The sequence below is a fragment of the Pteropus vampyrus genome, unplaced genomic scaffold (genome assembly GCF_000151845.1).
Source record: "Pteropus vampyrus isolate Shadow unplaced genomic scaffold, Pvam_2.0 Scaffold146, whole genome shotgun sequence".
Lineage (NCBI taxonomy): Eukaryota > Metazoa > Chordata > Mammalia > Chiroptera > Pteropodidae > Pteropus > Pteropus vampyrus.
In genome coordinates this window covers 1,454,419-1,471,110 of record NW_011888927.1, presented here as the reverse complement: position 1 = coordinate 1,471,110, position 16,692 = coordinate 1,454,419, and the positions used below count along the sequence as shown (strand labels likewise).

General features: G+C 36.7%; 1 protein-coding gene across 23 annotated transcripts in view; it reads left to right on the top strand.

The window, feature by feature from the left end:
* Positions 1-16,692, top strand: part of CFLAR (CASP8 and FADD like apoptosis regulator) — a 38,118-nt gene that overhangs the window by 4,643 nt on the left and 16,783 nt on the right. For 12 of the 23 annotated variants that reach the window (XM_011369173.2, XM_023535969.1, XM_023535959.1 and 9 more), the window contains 5 exons: positions 7,098-7,506; positions 9,474-9,579; positions 11,077-11,212; positions 12,179-12,264; positions 15,127-15,184. In XM_011369173.2, coding sequence (XP_011367475.1) covers positions 7,148-7,506; positions 9,474-9,579; positions 11,077-11,212; positions 12,179-12,264; positions 15,127-15,184 — 745 coding nt within the window. In that variant the 5' untranslated portion in view covers positions 7,098-7,147. The other 11 variants (XM_011369182.2, XM_023535971.1, XM_023535975.1 and 8 more) reach the window with 7 other exon arrangements.

The following is a 16,692-nucleotide window of genomic DNA, read 5'->3' as shown; positions in this document are numbered from 1 at the left end:
AGGAAATTGAAGTCTCAGTAAATCGATGAATGTAGTAAATGCCACATGTTATGTTCTCTGGCTTTTTCACGATAATGTGAGTAAATACAGCAATAGCTCATGGAAGATTAGTTATGTATTAAACTTATAACATCTCATACAACATATTAGTAATTTTGAGAGTATGAGAGGACTATCTTATTTGAGGAAAAAATACTTTAAATTTGAGTTCATTGTAGGAGGGGAATTATACACAGAGGACTTGATGTGGAGGTTTGGCAAAAATGAAAACTTTGACACAAATAGTTTTAGAAATTGTGATAAGTGCAAAAGATAAATTTTTAGCTAAAGGTATGGGGGGAGGGAGATGTACCTTTTGCTAAAAAGCAAGGGAATGTCTAGCGAGCTTGGCTGGAGACATTATATTCTGCTAGTTCAAGGTGAGGTCCTGCCAGCTCCCAGGATACTCTGCATGGGGGCTTACCAGCCTCATGAAATCACATTGTGAGCCACTCTTCAACAACAACATTGTTACCCCCATATAATTGTAGAAGTTTCCTTTAACAAGCTCTGTCTCCTGGACCTAACAACCAGGTTCCAAGTATGATATTTCACTCCACCATAACCTACAGTGAAGCAAGATGAAGCAGGATGAGTACGTGTTACACATGTGCGGGCCTGCTGGAGGAGCTGTGTAATGATGACTAGTCAGTTAAAGGCCTTAGGAGGGTGAGCTCGGCAGGCCTGGCCAGGGCCCACCACAGCCTAATGAAGATGAGTAAGAACTTACTTATCCTCAAGGATCTTAGCTCATATGACAGGAAGCCAACTAGAATAAGATGAACTCCAGAAGAGAATGAAAACAATGCTATGAAGCAGAAAGAGATGACCTGATTTGGGAATCAAGGCAAGCTTATTGAAGAGATGGCTTGAAAGATGGGATAGAATTTGATAATTGAGATCATCTATTGTTTGTGGGCAATAATTGGAATGAACTGCTTGTGAAGTGAAATCATATTTAGTGCATATTTTTGGCCACTGATACATAATGGTCATTAACATTCCAAATTGGAATGTATTTATGCTTCAGCCTAAGTCTTCTAGAATATGTTTGGTGTGTACCTGCAACATTTCAGAAATTTCAGGAACCACATGATGAATTCATTATATTAGCTGCTTGAATTGTTACACAGCCCACGCCCATAGGTTATGTACGTGAATGGTTATGCTTAGGGTAAATGTTCAGAGCTCCTGTGAGATGGCCACATTCTGTGTTGCCCAGGACCACGTAACCCTTTCTTCTTTATCCTTTCAGAAACTTCTAGGTGACTCCTTTAAGGGACTTCGTGATCATATATCAGTGGGGATTCTCAGACGCCTGAAAGTTGCAGGTTTGCATGCTGCTTTCTGCAGCTGGCAAGGCAGGTTTCTCTTTATTACCACCCAGTTTTGTGGTGTTGCTAGAAAACTACACTTATTTCCATACTGTGGCTTGGTGGACATGACTTTGCTTTCATGCTATACCATGACCTCATTTCAGGTGGAGAAGCAGTAAAAAAGAGTGGAATGTTAAGTAGGTTAAGGTGTGATGGGAACCAGTCATGATGGCTGCTATGCTACTGATTATAGAGAACGCTATGTGCTTTGGATACCAGATTGTTTGGGGGCAAAGTTGACATTCTGTAGAAAGATTGAGAAGCCTGACTAAAGTTAACCATATTTTACTATCGCCTGTTGGAGCTAATGCTGGGTGCCAGGGAGGTATGTACATTGTACGGTGGTGGTACAAGGAGTTATGTGGGCTCTTCCCAGGAAAGCTTTATATAGTAGGAGATGCTTAAGCTGGGCTTGAAAGCTGAGAAGTGTTTTGCTAGGCAGGTAAGTGGAAGAGAGTAATACTGGCAAAGGCACAGAGGCACAGAAAAGAACTCTTTGTTTGGTTGAAGCCAAATGTACAAGGTATGTGTTAATGAGAGATGAGGGCAGGAACTAGACCACCTTGAATGCAAAGAAATTGGAACCTGCCATGGGAGATGAGGAACCATTGGAAGGTTTGAAGTAGGAAAGTGACTTGGTTCAAGCATGAACTTCAGAAAGTTCATTCTAATGAGAGATCAGTTTGGAGAGAGTGAGGCCATAGGCAGGGCAATCAGAAAGTCCAGGGTTAGAGTCTGGGTGAGAGATGGATTGTACTGTGGTCAGAGAATGTGGTATGAAGTATATTTAATTTAGTATCTGTACACCTATTGCCCAGCTTATGTAGTAAAATATTACAAATTCAGTCATTTTACCTCTGTATTTTTATCTAGTTACATTTTATTTATCCTGTAATGGAAACCAATTCAGTATTTATTATGTATGTTTTAATATTTTCACTACACATACACACACACACACACACACTTTCTAAACAATATATAGTATTTTTAACATTTAGGATTTTAATGCATGCTTTTTCAACTTGCTTTTTGCCTAGGCAAAAATATTTGTTTTGTTGTTTTGCTTTTTACTTGTTTGTGAAATTCATGTAGTTCTAGTTCATTCATTTTCAGGGCTGTATAGTGTTTCACTGAAAGACTAACATTTTATTCAATCTCTTCTTAAAAGACCTTTAGATGGTTTCCATTTTTTGCTATAACATCCATTGCTGCTAGGAACATTGTGTACATGTTTTGGTATACCTGTCTGAACTATTTTTTAAGGATATTTATTTAGGAATAAAATTTGCATGTCATGGAGTAATGTATGTTTTTATCTTTATCAGATATTGACAAATTGTTCTTCTAAGTGGCTGTACCAATTTATAATTCTAGCAATGTATAAGATTTCATATTTCTCTGTATTTTTATTATAGTTGGTAACATATCAGCATTTGACCAATGAAAAATAATATCTCATTGTAGTTTAAATTTGCATTTCTCTGACTACTAAACATATTTTTATGTGGTTAGTGGCTATTTGGCTTTTTTCCTCCAGAAACTGCTGTGTATTTTTTCCCTTGGGTTGCTTGTCTTATACTTATTGATTTGCTGAAATGCTTTCTATATTCTAGATACTAATTCTTCATTAATGAAGTATGATGCATTTGCCTTCTTAGCCTGTGCTTTATCTTTTTTTCATTTTAAAAAAAGATGTGTGCTTTTTATGTCTTATGAAATCTTTTTGTAATTGGAGGTTATAATAATATTCTTATAGATTTCCTTCTAAAATTTTATATCTTGGACTTCAGTACATGTGGAATATGGTGTGAGGAAAGAATCTCAGTTTACTCTCCTTTATATATGGATAACCAGTTGTCCCAGCACCATTTCTGGATGTTAATGTCCTTTCTCTACTTATTTACAGGGCTACCTCATTCATCTGGGTGTGGACTGATTTCTGAGCTCTCATCTGTGTATTGTTTTATTATCTGTCTCTGTGCCATATTACTATGCATTTGTATTATATCTTGATATCTGATAAGGCAACTTCCTCCAATTGTTTGTGTTTCTAATATGTCACCATTAGGTATAGTATTTGTTTGGGGCGCTTTTTTTTTTTCCTCATAATTACTATTTAACTATTTATAAATTGCTGTCTCAAAAGTTCTTTTCCTTTAATCCATAGGTCAGGTTTTTTAGAGAACTCATATCTTTATTATATTCAATCTCCCTATTCATGAACAAGGTAAAACTACCTATTTAAGTCTTTATTAATGTCTTTTCTATAATACTTTGCAGGTTTTTTTTGTTAATGTCTTGCATATCTTTTGTTAGAATTATTCCTACATGTTATTTGTTTTGATGCTATTATATATGGTAAATCTTAAAAAACTATCACTGTGGTTTTTAGCTGTTTTTTCTTTTTAGCTTTCTACAATTTTATTTACTTTCTTACATGCTTAGCTGTCTATCTGAGCAAGTTTTTTATGTTTGATTCAGCATCTCAGTGTGTATTATACCCAGAACTTTTTCAGATTATCTAATGCAGCATTTCTCAATCTTGGCATTATTGGTGTTTTGGGATGCATAATTCCTTGTTGTAAGAATGTGCATTGGGGAATGTTTAGCAGTATCCCTGGTTTCATCTTTTAGATGCCAGTAGTACCACTTGGTTATTATGACCCAAAATGTCTTCAGACATTGTCAAATGTCCTCAGGAGCAAAATCACCCCTGATGAAGAACCATTGATTTGGCTTATATTGCAGAATTTTTTTTTTTTATCTTCTTGAATGTTTTAAGATACTTATATTTTAAACTTTCAGATATAGCTTTCCAGGATGTGAATTGTATTTGTTTTGTCTACTGTCATGGATGGTGATTTTTATTTTTGTGCATGGTAATTTTTTAGCATGAGCTCACCCCCAGCAAAATGGATATTTCATATGCTCTGGCTTGTGAAGGTGGGATAGTTTTGAGTTTGCCTCTGAAGACCTTATGGACTTCCCAAGTCTGAGAGTAATTTTTATGTTAATATTTTGGTTTGGGTTTAAAAGAAACCCCAATGAGGTAGTGATTATTTAGATCTTAACTGTACCTCTCCTTCCATACTCTCCTTTCTTAAATGCCCATCACCTATAGCCACAGTTAACTGCCCCAGATACCACCCTCAGCATGTACACACTGGTATTTTGCTGCATATGGTTGGTCTGGCTCAGCATAGGATCTGTAGTTTTCCTTTTGATATTTTCTCTGAATATGCCAGATGCTATTACTGAGTAATTTGGATTTTGCTGCCAAGCTATATCTCTGTCAGTACAGAGGGAATACAGCATGCCAGTTCTTCTGCTTAGTGTGCATGACTGGCAGGCAGAAAGCCATCTTGGGTATAATGGCTGGAGGAAATGAACTGAGCACATATTTTTTAAAATGATTATCTAGTTTTGTTAACTGTTGCTGACATTTTTAGATCATTGGTAATTGCGAATGACAAAAGTTAGGTCACTGTTTTTAGGGAGTTGAGCATTTCTAGTAGTTCTGTTTGGTTCTTTTTCAGATGTGTCTGGTAAATTTGGATAGTACTTTATTTTTTACTTTTGTGTTTAATGACTTCTTATTTATTTCATACCTTCTAGTGTATATAAATATTTTATTGGTTAATTTATAATAACAACTGCTCACAAAATTGTGAATTTTAGTGCATAGAAAAAGAGCTTGACTTCTTTTCATGGAAACTAGTGGCTAGGTTAAACTACTGTTATGTTATCCTGAGTGGACTATAGATTTATGCTTTCTGGAACACATGAAATCAATATTTAGGTTTCATATTAAAAAATAAAGTAGTCCTAGTACGAGTTCTTTTTCACTTTAATTGAGCGATCATTTGGTAAATTTCATTACTCTAGTTATTCACAACAGTCAATATTTAAATGAATTTTGAATGAATGAGCATGGAGTTAGCATAGACACACCAATGCTTATTAACAAGTATACATGAGATAAATGTCTATTTTTTTTTAAAGATCTTACCTATTTAGACTGAATGTGGGAGGCCCAGTGTAAAAGGTGTGAATGCATGGTCTATTTTAAAATAAAATATTTAAAATGTTTAAGAAATAAACTTTAAAACAAATGTAATTTTATTACTTTAAGACACTAAAGTACTCAATATTTTCATTGATGGTGAACTTTAGGAAAATTGTTCTTCTTCTAAGAGTCTGTTTTGTTTTTCTTCTCGTTGACAGCAAGAACTACATATTTAATGTCCCATATATTCCTTTTTGCTTTGACTGCCATGAAGTTTAGGGATAAATTCACTGCCTATTAAAATCTGTTTAGGCCCTTTTGGCCTGCTTATTTGCATTATAGTCTATCCTTCCGCAAATATTAACTTTTTTACCTAATTTTTTCCCTTATTATCATATAAAAATTTTTTCCCACTTATGCGTTTTTATTATTAAGATGCCTCCAGTCTTTTGTGAACTGAGGTTGTATATAAATAAAATAGATTATAAGTGAATAAAATAGATTCAGTGTAAGTTTCACTAAATATAGATGGATAAATATATAAATATACTTGTATGCAAATACATAGCAATAGCAACTTGCAGTTGGGTTGTGTTTTCAATTTTTTTTTGCTAAGATTAGCTTTTAACTTGAAATGTTCTCTGATAGAAACAGACAAGGTACTCTCCCAGAATAACTCAAACACTTATTTAATGTAAAACATAGCTGTGAAACTTTAGAGATTACAGTGACTGCCATTTGCAACTTAACTTGAAAGACAACACGGCGAGTTGCAATGGAAGAAGTTAAGGATACCCCCATGGCATGGCCTCCTCACTGTTCCCACCCGAGTTCCCCGAGTTCCATTCCAGGACTGGGATCTTTCCCCAGATCTCCTGTTCTACTTCTTTCTTTCCACTGATACCATCAGGAACTCTAGTGATAATTGCTGCCCTGCAGCAGTGTACTGAGAGTCATGGGTCTCTGTCACTTCAACAGGGGTCTCCTGGTCTGAAGAGGTGATCAGACTTGACAGTGTTTAGCTGTGGTGACAGGTCTTGTGAGCATCCATAATGAAGCTGTGAAAAGGCCTGGGATTGGGAGGATAGCAGTAGAGATTTCTGCTTATAGATGTAAATGAACAATTTTAAATTGGGAGAAAAAAATTTAAAAAGGAGGTGGAGTAGGAACGGATGCTTCTATCACTTTTGATATCTCACAGAAGGTCTTTTTTGGTAGGACCCATATTTATTTAAGCCTATCTGGGTGATGTCACTGAAAGAAAGTTAACTCCTGTGATACTAGTTTCTCTTGTCCAATCAGCTACTTAGTCATTGGGCTTTTCCCACTTCCTCCCACCAGGGTCATTCATTTGCCACTTAGTCATTAATTCCTTCTGTCATTTCTCTCTTACCATATTGTATGTTGTGATAAATTCTGATAAAGCATGTGGGCTTTTTTGGAAATAATTTGTCTCTGGTTTCATTTCCTTTAAAATATAGGTTATCTTCTTTGTCTGTCTTAGTTTTGGATCAGTTTCTTTGTCTACTGAGGATAGCTTTTCATAGACTTAATGATATGAATTTAATCAGCTAGGCTCGAGAGACCAGCAAGAAAGGAAGAGCCTATACTTTGAATTTTAAGCATAAGTTACTTCGATATGAGGATTTTTAAAAATTCCCTTTTAACCACAGAACACCTCCATTGGAAAGGATTCTGAAAGAAATGAAGAAAACCATCAGAAATGAAGTCAGTAGCCTCATGGCCTTCTGTTGACTGGTCTGGATTCTTATTGCTCTTCCTTGCAACGACACTTTACAGAATGTCTGCTGAGGTCATCCATCAGGTTGAAGAGGCACTTGATGAAGATGAGAAGGAGATGCTTCTTTATTTGTGTCGGGATGTTGCTGAAGATGTAGCTCCACTTACTGTCAGGGACCTTTTGGATATTTTAAGTGAGAAAGGAAAGCTGTCTGCCATGGGCTTAGCTGAGCTGCTCTACAGAGTGAGGCGGTTTGACTTGCTCAAGAGGATCTTGAAGATGGACAAAATGGCAGTGGAGGCCCACCTACTCAGGCACCCTCATCTTGTTTCGGACTACAGGTATTTCATCAGCTCTTTCTGAAGCTGGGAGGGAATGAAGCGGTCTAGACTTCTGAACAAGAGAAAAGAGTACAGTCAGAAAAGCATCCTCATTACTTTCTTTATCCACTGATCCAACTGCTGTATAATGTTACTTCATTCTTTTGAATTCTTTGAATTCTTAGCTTGAGTTTGCTTAAAGTAATTGTGTAGAAGATCATAATGAGAGTGGAAGGGATGGTTGTTACGTGTTTGCCTGATGAATATAGTGAGAGATATAGGAATGACCAAGAGCTAGTAATGTTTGCCAGCCTTTTTGAGATCCGCAGTGGTCTTTGTTCTAGCTTGATTTTCTGTAATGTCAGAGCCTGGCAATTTTCGGTGCTGAGAAAGGAAATGACAAATCTGAAAGTGATCTTCCTGACCTTTGTAGGACTCTGTGACCCCTTCTGAATTCTCATTAATCTTTCCTTTGCTGAGGAAGCTAGTGGGGTAGGCTTCCTTTATGTGAGTTTCTGTGAGGTCTCTGCTTCTGGAGGCTGTGGGGAATCCAAATTGAACATCTACCTCTATGCCCTCTTCAGTTCAGAGAAGACATCCTCTGGAGTCCCCTTTAAGTTTTTCCTTTTTCTTGTTCATATAGTACTCTCTTGGAGGTTCTGAGATGCACAGAAGCCACCAGAAAGACTGTTTCTGGGGAAAGGAAGAGAACTTGTAATCTTAAGTTAACAGTTCTTTTTCTCCAGGCCACCAGCCTTTAGTTATAATCAATAATGTATATTTGGAGATGATGCATATTATTAAAAACTATATTAAAGAGAGTTGAAAGCAATGAGACCTTGGCAAGTGTCTAAGACTTGAGACCTAAGGTCTGTTTCAAGCCTCAGACCTGTCAGTTACAAGCCTTGTAGGCTGAGACAACCACTAACATTATTGAGCCTTCATTTTTCTACTTGTAAAGCTAAGAATAATTATACACAATTTCACAAGTTCGTTTGTGAGGATAATTGTGATAATTTAGCATGTGAAGTACTTTTTAAAACTATGAAGCACTCTACAAATGTAATTTTTGTTGTTGTTATTCTTGATCATCTTCCACCTCTCCAACCACCATATAATATCAGTAATCTCAAAACTTCTTGGGAGGCACCGACTGAGTTTTTGTGAATAAGTTAGGTCAAAGGCCGGGCAGTGGGAGGCGAGTGCTAGATTCATTTATTCATCTCTTCAGTGGGCTTTTTTTGTGGGTCAGCATATGCCAGGTGTTTGGGAAGCACTAGAGCAAAATGAATGAAAATTCTTCCATCCTCAGGACTAATTGGGAAAACGGCTCTCTATGCATTGGTAACAGTTTCAAGGTAATAATGCTAACCACGAGGTGTCCTGAGAGTCTCGATGCAGCAACAAACTAGAGCAGAGGTGACTGATCAAGAGGGGCTTTCTAGACCAAGACATCTACTGTCACAGTCCCCAGGCTCTAGATGTCTTTTACCCTTTGAGTTCTCAGTGGGCCAGGATATCCTGGCTGTTACTTTGCTTTAGAATCTTGTGATTCAAAGTATGGTCCCTAGATCAGCATCAGCATCACCTGGGAGCTTATTAAACAGAGAAGACAAAATTACTTTGAATTCTATTTCTGTCTTCATCTTAGTCATTTAGGTTCCTCATTTATTTCATTATAACTCTTGGGGAAGCTAGGGGATTCTTTAGGGAAGTTTTTATTCTCTGAGCTATTTTCAGAGCAGTTAGATAGAAAGAGAGGTGCCATCTTTCATTGAAAACTTGGGAAAAGATGAGTTTCCTTTTTGAGTTTCCTTAAGATATCTTCCTGGGGTGATCTTGGCTTTCTGTCTTATGGCTGGGACACATTTAAATGGGGGCAAGAACTAGTCTTTTAACCAATTATTGGCATAGAGGAGGAATAGGCTCTTGGTGTTCTCACTGGGACTGGTATCTGAATTTACTGAAGAAATTTGTCTTTTTAACAGGGTGCTGATGACCGAGATTGGTGAAGATTTGGATAAATCTGATATGTCCTCATTAATTTTTCTCATGAGGGATTATATGGGTCGAGGCAAGATAGCCAAGGATAAGGTGAGTTTTCTTTTTCTTGATTCATGTTCCCAAGAGCCTGTCAGAAGTCAGAGGATGCTCTCTATGGCATGAAGAGAAGGAAGCAGGCACTTGAGCAGGGAGGCCCACGCTGGGGGCGAAGGCAGGAACTGAGAAGAGTGTGGGTTGTTTTCATAATAACATTGATGGGAAGAAAATTGGTTTATGAATACAGAAGAAATATGGTGATATCTCCTAGTGTGGCCCTTAGTGTTTCTCTCATCCTTGTATTTATCCTTTATTTGTGTAAAATTCATAGGTTTGGCTTATACATTGGTTTTTCTCCCTAGTTTGACAAATCATGTGGAAGGGTTAGGCAGTACCATTTGCTCGTGCTGAGTAGAAACAGGTGGGAAGTGCTAATCCAATTGCATCTTGCTCTCCTACTGCCATCTATTTCTCCTCAGCTAGCTCAAGGTCAGGGTGGAGTCATTAGGCTGCATGTGGAGATAAGGTGTGGGGACATCTTTGTGACTGATGTGTGTCCAGGGGATGGCAGAAGTAGAGATTTGGGGTTGAAAACTAGGTAGGGGCAAAGACCTCAGGGAGGTTGTGATTGCTGGAAAAGTATCTAAATTCCAGCTGACCTTTTATGGTACTGCTAACCTAAGGACAGGCCAGGAAGAGCTCGAGTCTCTGGTGTATGACTATATGTCTTTAAAGGACTCGCCTCTAAAGACTTTGGTAAGTCATTGCTTGAGAATTTCCTCATGTTTCTCAATGATCGTAGTTTGTGAAATTTGGGGATACAGGGTGACTGTATGCCCCAGCATCAAATGAGAAGTGGAAAGAGAAATGAAAAAATGTTTAAAAATAAAGATAGCACTTCAATAACCAACTGTGAAACAGAAGGGAAATAAAACCAAAAGCAATGCCTGTTTCTGAAATCTAGTTATGTCACAATCCCTGAGGTTCAGTTAGATGACTAGCAAAATGTCCTAACCTTGTAATTTTGCCTCCTCATACCCTCTGAGTCAAAACGGGTTGGAATGTCCAGCACTGATTACAATGTTTTAGGACCTTCAAAACTGTATCGTTGGAATTTTTCTAGTGAAAACTTTCCCCAGCTACTTTTTCTCTTCCTTTTTCAGGAAAACCCTTAGAAGTTTTTAGTATAACACCAGCCTGACTTTTGGGAAGAGAATAAACTCAGGAGGATTTTGTTGTCTTTCTAGGCCTGCTCTCTCACCATACTCCTTGATGGTACAAAATGGCCCACGTGTCCATCCACAACTTAGGTATAGGTTGGCCACCAAAACACTTACCACTATCTCTTTGCTGAGTAAAATCCAGGAATGTAATTTGCTGCTGGCCTTGGAGGGACTATAAAACAGAGAAGTCTGGTTTAGGATCACTTGAAGGTCTGAAGGGGCTCCTCTTGTTACCTTTTTTTGTAATACATCACACAACCTGAGGTTTGCATTTAGTGCTTAATTGTCAGCCCTAATGACCTTTGTTTCTTGTTGGTGGCTCTCTTAGAGTTTCTTGGATCTTGTGATGGAATTGGAGAAACTAAATCTGGTTGCTCCAGATCAACTGGATTTATTAGAAAAATGCCTAAAGAACATCCACAGGATAGACCTGAAGACAAAAATCCAGAAATACAAGCAATCTGGTAAGTAGAACTTTGGCCTCTCAGTGGCCTAAGGAAAGTACCCTGTGCATAATAGATCTGGTTGGTAAAGATTCATTTGTTGGGTGAGTGGATGGAATGGAACCTGAATGTTCACAGCCCCCACTAGCCTGTGATTAGAGATCATATCTCTTTATATCCTTCATATCCCAGATCTGCTGACTTCATCACCCCACCCCCACGATCACAGAATCTTGGCCCTCTGCAACATGCCACCAAGCAGTTCTTAACACTCTTACCTTAGAGAAAGAGTCTGCACCCACATTTTCTGCACCAGGTGAAGGTGCTGTGGACATTCAGGGTTTTGAGTATAAAAACTGCCTTGCTCCAGTGTTTGGCCTGACCACCATCCATCCAGCTCTGGGTGGTATCCTGTCACTGGGGTTCCACAGCTGCCCTGCATGTGTTCTGAGTTTCACAAAAGCTTCTCATGGAAAAGGGCATCTTTTAAGCTGATAACCTCTCCCTCCATAAAGGGGACCAGATTCAGACTGGCTTTGTTGTGTGACATCCCTGCCGCATTGCCTTTTAGACTCGTCCTCAGCTTGGGCTCCATTAGCAGTCCACTGACACCAGAGTCGCAATCTGAAGGGCATGGATAAGACCCAGTGATCTACAGACACTCGCCCCCCCCCCCCCCCCCGCCCCGCCGCCCCGCCGCCCATCCCACACACACACCTGAATGACTGATAAAAGACCAAATACAGGAATAGAATTTTTAGTTCATTGAATGACTGATAAAAGACCAAGTACAGGAATAGAATTTTTAGTTCATTCTTAATGATATTTTGAAAGAGTCATCTGATCTGATATTTTGAATTAAGTAAGGTGGCTGGAAAGTTTAGGGCATTTTGAAGGATGATGATTGACTGTGGACTAAGCCTTCGTTCAAGATTCACTTAATAATAATTGGTAAATCTTAACTCAGTACCTCTCTTCTGCTTACAGCTCAAGGAGCGGGAACAAGTTATATAAACGCTCACAAGGCATCTCTCTCAAACTTGAGTTTTAAGGATACTTCATATAACTTAAGGGTGAGTCTGGAGCAAATGTGTGAAATCCCAGCATGAAACAGCTTCAGAACTTTGAGTAAAATATACATATTCTCACACAATGTACTTTATGTAATATCAGAAAAAATTGTGATAAAAATACATTTGTTTTTAAAATATGTGTAATTTCTCATGATTACAAAGCTAACATATGTTCATCGATATAATTTAGAAAATAGAAGACTATAATAGAGGGAAAATAGATCGCCTCTATTCTACCACCTAAAAATAGCTACTGTTAATTAATATCTTGTTATATTCCTTTCTAGTCTTTTTGTCTTCTTTTTTGCTTGTGTATTACATATATGGTTGAATGTTTTTCAATGTTCATTTGTTTCTTTGAAAATTTAGCTTTTTAAATAAAAATTAAGTAGGACATGCCCATGGACTTAAAAGTTCAAAACATATTAAAAACATGGATTTTTAAAGTATGTTTCTTCATATTCTAGTTCTTTTCCCCAAATATGATAAGGACATATCATATTTCATTGTTGTTTTTTCTTATGTACAAATGCTAGCACATTATGCTCATTGTCCTGATCTGAGAATTCTTGGAAATTATTCCATATGAATTTTATGAAACTGCCTCTACTTATTAATCATTGTTTTTAATCATTGCACATGGTTCTACATTCTAGATGTATAACAATACGTTTTGCTTTTTCTTGTATGTGTGTTTATATTATTTCCAGTCTTTTATTACTGCAAATAAGGCTTCAAAATAAATATCTTTGTGTTTACCTCTCTGGGCATTTGCTTTTTATTGAGCTTATTTTAATGATTTCAGTGAAGTGTTTTTGTTTTTGAGAGATGTTAATGATTTGTGAACATAAATATCATGTAGACACTTCTGGTTGTTATGTTAGTAGATGATGCAAAGTATTTTCAGGATTATTCTTGGGTTAATTTTTTATCTTGAAAAGTTAATAATTTTAGTGTAATCTCATCCTTATCCCCATATTAGGATAGATGGAATTTGTAGTGAGGACCTAGACCACAGTGCAGTTTCATGGTTAAATTATAAATGCTTTCATAAAAGCCTGTGATGAAAATATTAACTACCCCTGTACTATAAATAGTTTCATGAGTAACATGAGCTGTTAAAGTTACCACTGAGCAATAGAATTTCAGAGGTAAAATAGATATTAAGGATTATGCTGTCCAACCTCCTCATTGAACAAATAAGGAAACAGACCTAAAGAACATGAAATGATTGCCCACCTCCAACTATCACCAGAACTGGGCCTGTCCCCGCTCCTTCCTCTATACCATGGCATAGCTTAGATATATGTCATTTTTCAAGAATCAACTATGCTTTCCTTTGTCCATCTGAATCTCAGTGATACCAAATCATGAGACAAAACTGATTTAGAATGCAGATTCAGATTTTCAGAGCTTTCGCTGCTATTGTCTATCTAATATGAATTATACTGTCAATCTTAGTTAAAAGCCTGCCGTATTTCACTATTGTCTTTCTATTTTGTTAATGAAAGTAATTGTATTTATTGTCTGTGTACCCTATTGGGAACCCACATGCTCTTTGTGTAAACTTTTCCTTAAATTTGCTATATTAATCTGTGACCCTGATCATTCATTCATTTAGTAAGGAGGCACTATGGCAAATGAATTCAGTGAATTTCTCACAAGATTTAGGAGCTGAATACCTGGATGTTAACTCGTACAGGGCTACAAAAGTACATTAAAAATTATGGTTATGGTGGCATTAAATGACATATGATACCAGCATGTTACAAAATAAAAATGTTGTATGACCCTGCAATATAATGCTTTTTAAATATAGCTTTGATTTGATGTGATCTGTCTTTAATAGTATATAAAAGTGAATGCACATCTATGTGGGGTTTGAACTTCTGTCTAATCAATATCATCAGCCTATGGCTAAGTCACTGGTTATTAGTAATAAAAGCAACTTACATGTTTTTCTTTCATTTAGACATACAGACTTAGCTACAGACACAGCTTATGAACAGTCTACTTCTCTCTTTTGGCTAGGATAGCTTCAGAGGAGAACTGTCATTTGAAAGCTGAGCGTATCAGATGGTTGACAGTATGTGGTATGTGTACCTTACACAGGACCTGTCATCTGAGAAGAGAAAGGGTCGGTTTAATCTTTCATTCTCTGATTAATCCCACTGCAGCCCTCATAAGTGGTAGCTGTTATCAAGAATCAGGCCCACATGTAGCTTATATATAGCTAGGCAATTATAGAAAAACAGTAACCGGACAGTTATTCAGTACTTTCATGTAGTAGGCACTATACTCAGTGCTTTGTGTACATTTAATCTTCACAAAACTTTTATAAGTTAGGTACTATTATTACCCTCATTTCGAAGATAAAGAAGCAAATATATAAGGATTAAGTAACTTGCTTGAGGTTACGTAGCTAGTAAGTGGCAGGTTTGTCTGGGCTAGAACTCCCACCTCTTAACCGAACAGGTACATTGCCTCTGTGTTAAAGGATCAGGTTGAAGGTCAATTGCATGTCCCAACAGCTTGTTCTGTCTTAGAGCTCTTATAGCAACTCTACCATAACCTCTGACTTTATTGAGTTGTTTTGAAACATTCTAATATGCTAGTTTAGCATATCTACACATTCATTGTATTTTCAGTTTTTAAAAAGAAGAGTTGCCTTGTTCTTCTTTTATGGAATATAGAATTCATGGAGTAAATGGTTCTTGCTATTCTTCTTTAGATATTTTAATAGTGAATGTGATATTTTTATTTTTTTCTGGGTAAAAAACCTAATGAGATATTTAAAGAGGTGTAATATAATGTGACTGAAAAAACTAACAGGGAGTGTGACCTTATTCTTTATATTTGAAGCTCCAGAATGGGAGAAGTAAAGAACAAAGACTCATGGTGAAACAACTTGACATTCAAAGTAAGACCGACTTCTCTTTTTTTTTGTTTCAATTGATTCTTTTTTAAAAAATTTTATTTTATTAGTTTCAAGTATATAGGTATATAGTACGTTGGTTAGACATTTATATAGGTTATGAAATTATCTCCCTAATTGCTCTTTCTCTCCTCTAGCTCTCTACCTAGCCAATGCATTAATGCTAACTGCATTCCCTATGTTGTGATCCCCATCCCTGTGACCATCTATCAACCACTAATTTGCACCTTTAACCCTTCACCCCATTCTCTCAGCCCTCCAACCCACTTCCCCTCTGTCTGTCACCAGACTATCCTCTATATTTGTGAATCTATTTTTGATTAGTTTGTTCTTTTTTGTTCTTTAGATTCCACATATAAGTGAAATCATATGATATATGTCTTTCTCTGTCTGACTTACTTCATTCTGCGTAATAACCTCTAGGTCCATCTATGTCTTTGAAAATGGTAGGATTTCATTCTTTTTAATGGCTGAGTAATATTCTATTGTATATATGAATCATAACTTCTTTATCCAATCATCTGTTGTCTTTTTGTTTTGTTGATGATTTCCTTTGCTGTACAAAAACTTTTTAGTTTGATGTAGTCCCATTTGTTTATTTTTTTCTTTTGTTTCCTTTGCCCGAGGAGATGTATCCAAAAAGAAATTACTGTTAGCAATATCAGAGAGCTTACTGCCTATGTTTTCTTCTAGGATTTTTATGGTTTCGGGTCTTACATTTAAATTATTAATCCATTTTGAGTCTGTTCTCATATACGGTGTTAAGAAGATGGTCCAGTTTCTTTCTTTTGCATGTATCTGTCCAATTTTCCCAACACCATTTATTGGAGAAACTGCTTTACCCCATTGTATATTCTTACCTCCTTTGTCATATATTAAGTGAGTGTATAGGCATGGATTTATTTCTGGGCTTTCTATCCTGTTCCATTGATCAATGTATCTGTTTTTGTGCCAGTACCATGCTGTTTTGATTACTGTAGCCTTGTAGTATAGTTTGATATCAGGTAGTGTGATACCTCCAACTTCGTTCTTTTTTTTCAAGATTGCCATAGCTATTCGGGGTTTTTTATGGTTCCATATAAATTTTAGGATTATTTGTTCTGTCTGAAAAATGCCATTGGTATTTTGATAGGGATTGCATTGAATCTGTAGATTGCTTTGGGAAATATGACCATTTTAGTAATGTTGATTCTTCTTACCCTTGAGCACCGTATATGCTTCCATTTATTTGTATCTTCTTCAATTTCTTTTTTCAATGACTAATAATTTTCTGAGAACAGGTCTTTTACCTTCTTGGTTAATTTGATTTGTTTTCGATGCAATAGTAGATGGGATTGTTTTCTTCATTTCTCTTTCTGAAAGTTCATCATCAGTGTATAAAAATGCCACTGACTTCTGAGTATTTATTTTGTAACTTGCTACTTTATTGAATTCATTGATCAGTTCTAACAGTTTTTGGTGGAATCTTTAGAGTTCTCTTTATATAGTATCAT